Below are 2,682 nucleotides of genomic sequence, written 5' to 3'. Positions count from 1 at the left end.
TGACAAAATGAACGTTATTATGAAATGTGTCTGCTTTTCATGGAACATTTCTCTTTTCATCCAAAAACTGCAAATATCTTCTTTTGGCTGAAAACTGAGTATTTTCAGTTTTGTGGATTTCAGTTTTCACAAAAAGTCAATGTTTTCCATTACCACTCTCCCCAAATTGTGTTCCAACTACCTGTAATATTTTCAGATGTGTCTGGGGCCTGGTCTACACTGAGGATGGAGGGGGAGTGATGTAAGATACGCATCTTCAGCTACGGGAATAGCGTAGCTGAAGTCAACGTCTCTTATTTCGACTTACTTCCCATCCTCATTGCGCGTTGACTCCGCTACCGCCGCTCGCCCTGGTGGAGTTCCAGACTCGACGGGAGTGCGTTCAGAGATCAATATATCGCGTCTAGACGAGATGCGATATGTCGATCCCTGATAGATCGATCACTACCTACTGATCCGGGTAGTCTGGACGTACCTTAAGAACACAAATCCCATTGATTTAAATCCCATAGGTCCCTTTGAAAAATGTCCCCTACTGAGATTTAATGAATTAGAGACTGTTGAGTTGAGAGAGGTAACCTGCGTTTGATCTTCAGTTGGGATAAATTGGCAGAGATCTGGCAGTAATTAGTTTCATAGAAACTGAGGCCAGAAGGGAACATAGTGATAATCTAGCCTGACTTCTGATATAACACAGGCCATAGAACTTCCCTAGTATAACCCATGTTTGAACTAGAGCAGATATTTTAGGGGTGGGGGGAAATCCAACCTTGTTTTAAAAATTGTCAGTGATGGAGAATACACGTTTAAAACTATACACTTTGTTTCCGGTCTGAGTTTGTCTAGCTTCAGAAACCAGTCGTTGCATTGTGTTATACCTTTGTCTGCTAGACTGAAGAGCCCATTATTAAAGATACTTGTTCCCCATACAGGTATCTGAGGATTAGGTTTATTTTTCACACAATGCTGAGGGATTCAAAAACTGCAGAATGGGGTCTCATAATAAAGAATATTAAACTAAAGAGTGATGATGAAAAAAGATCTCATGAAATGGGCATCTGTGATTTTAAAATTTCTGTTCTTTCTTTCCCCTTCTCTCATTCCCTTCTTCTGACTTCCTCCTTCCCTTCTGCAGACCCTCAGCCTAACGATGGAGCAGGACAACCACACCAGAGTCCGGGAGTTCATTCTGCTGGGGTTCCCGACCATCCTGGAGCTGCAGGTGCTGCTCTTTGTGGTATTCCTCACCATGTACGTGTTGACCATCCTGCAGAATGTGGTCATCATCACCCTGATCAGGACAAACCATCACCTTCACAAGCCCATGTATTTCTTCCTCAGTCACCTCTCCTTCCTGGAGGTTTGGTACATTTCAGTCACTGTTCCAAAACTGCTGGTGAATTTCCTGGCAGAGAATAAGAGCATCTCCTTCATGGACTGCATGGCCCAGCTCTACTTCTTCATCGCCCTGGTCTGCACCGAGTGCGTCCTCCTGGCCGTCATGGCCTATGACCGGTATGTGGCCATCTGCCACCCACTGCGCTACCCAGCCATCATGAGCCACCGGCTCTGCCTGCAGCTGGCAGTGGGCTCCTGGCTGGCTGGCTTCCTCATCTCCATGCTGAAAGTCTTCTTCATCTCCCGGCTGTCATTCTGCGGCCCCAATGTCATCAACCACTTCTTCTGTGACATCTCCCCGCTGCTCAACCTCTCCTGCACTGACATGACGATGGCAGAGATGGTGGACTTTGTCTTTGCCTTGATCATCCTGCTCATCCCGCTCTCCATCACCATTGCCTCATACGTCTGCATCATCGGCACCATTGTGTGCATCCCCACCGCCCAGGGCAGGTGGAAAGCCTTCTCCACCTGTACTTCCCACCTCACTGTGGTTGTCATCTTCTTCTCGGCCACCCTCTTCATGTATGCCCGGCCCCGGAGGATCCACTCCTTCAACCTCAACAAGCTGGTGTCAGTTATGTACACGATTGTGACCCCCATGCTAAACCCCTTCATCTATTGCCTGAGGAACCAGGAGGTGAAGGGAGCACTAAGAAAGATGCTGTGTGTCAAGAATGCTGTCCCCAAGGTCTTCAGCAGTGACCACTAGCTTTGGATGAGGCTGATAATCATCCCACCCTTGGAATGTGCCTTCTCTTACCGCACACAAGGGGCTCAGTGGAAGTGACCTCTTAAAAATGGCTAGATGGGATTCTACTCAGGACAATAGATGGCATGAGGTCACCTGAGTATGAACTGAGTTTCATGTCGAGGTTGAGCTCTATCTCGAGTGAAGTACGTTGAGTGCAAAGAAGCCAAGAATGTACAGATGTAGAGGAGGAAGGACATTTATGCAAGCTCTGCACATAAATCAAATGGTTTGTGGCCAAGGGCAAAGACAACTGAAAGGTTGTTATTTCCTTTTTGAGGTCTATGTGAAATGAGTTGTGTGGTCTGGATCCCTCTCTGGCTGAGTGTATGCTCAGCTCTGGCTCAGTTTGGCTACCAATCTGAAAGTAAAACAATTCTATTTAATGATAACAAGGATAAAATCATACTCTTGCCAATTTGAGGAACAAAGCTGTAGTTTCACTGAGCCATCACAAACAGAACCCCCCTTCCACTCAATAGGTTATGGGTTGAACCTTCACTGTCACCAGTATGCATTAGGAATAACTTCAT

At 46.3% G+C, this 2,682-nt stretch overlaps 1 protein-coding gene across 1 annotated transcript; it reads left to right on the top strand.

Moving 5' to 3' along the window:
• Positions 1-1,147: 1,147 nt before the first annotated feature.
• On the top strand, positions 1,148-2,110 carry LOC120380124 (olfactory receptor 6B1-like). The gene has a single exon (XM_039497619.1). The coding sequence runs from the start codon at positions 1,151-1,153 to the stop codon at positions 2,108-2,110; it is 960 nt and encodes a 319-aa protein (XP_039353553.1). The 5' UTR covers positions 1,148-1,150.
• The last annotated feature ends 572 nt before the right edge of the window (positions 2,111-2,682 follow it).

Source organism: Mauremys reevesii, linkage group 13 (genome assembly GCF_016161935.1).
Source record: "Mauremys reevesii isolate NIE-2019 linkage group 13, ASM1616193v1, whole genome shotgun sequence".
Classification (NCBI taxonomy): Eukaryota; Metazoa; Chordata; order Testudines; family Geoemydidae; genus Mauremys; species Mauremys reevesii.
The sequence above is the reverse complement of the archived record's forward strand: the minus strand, read 5'-3'. Positions and strand labels throughout refer to the sequence as shown.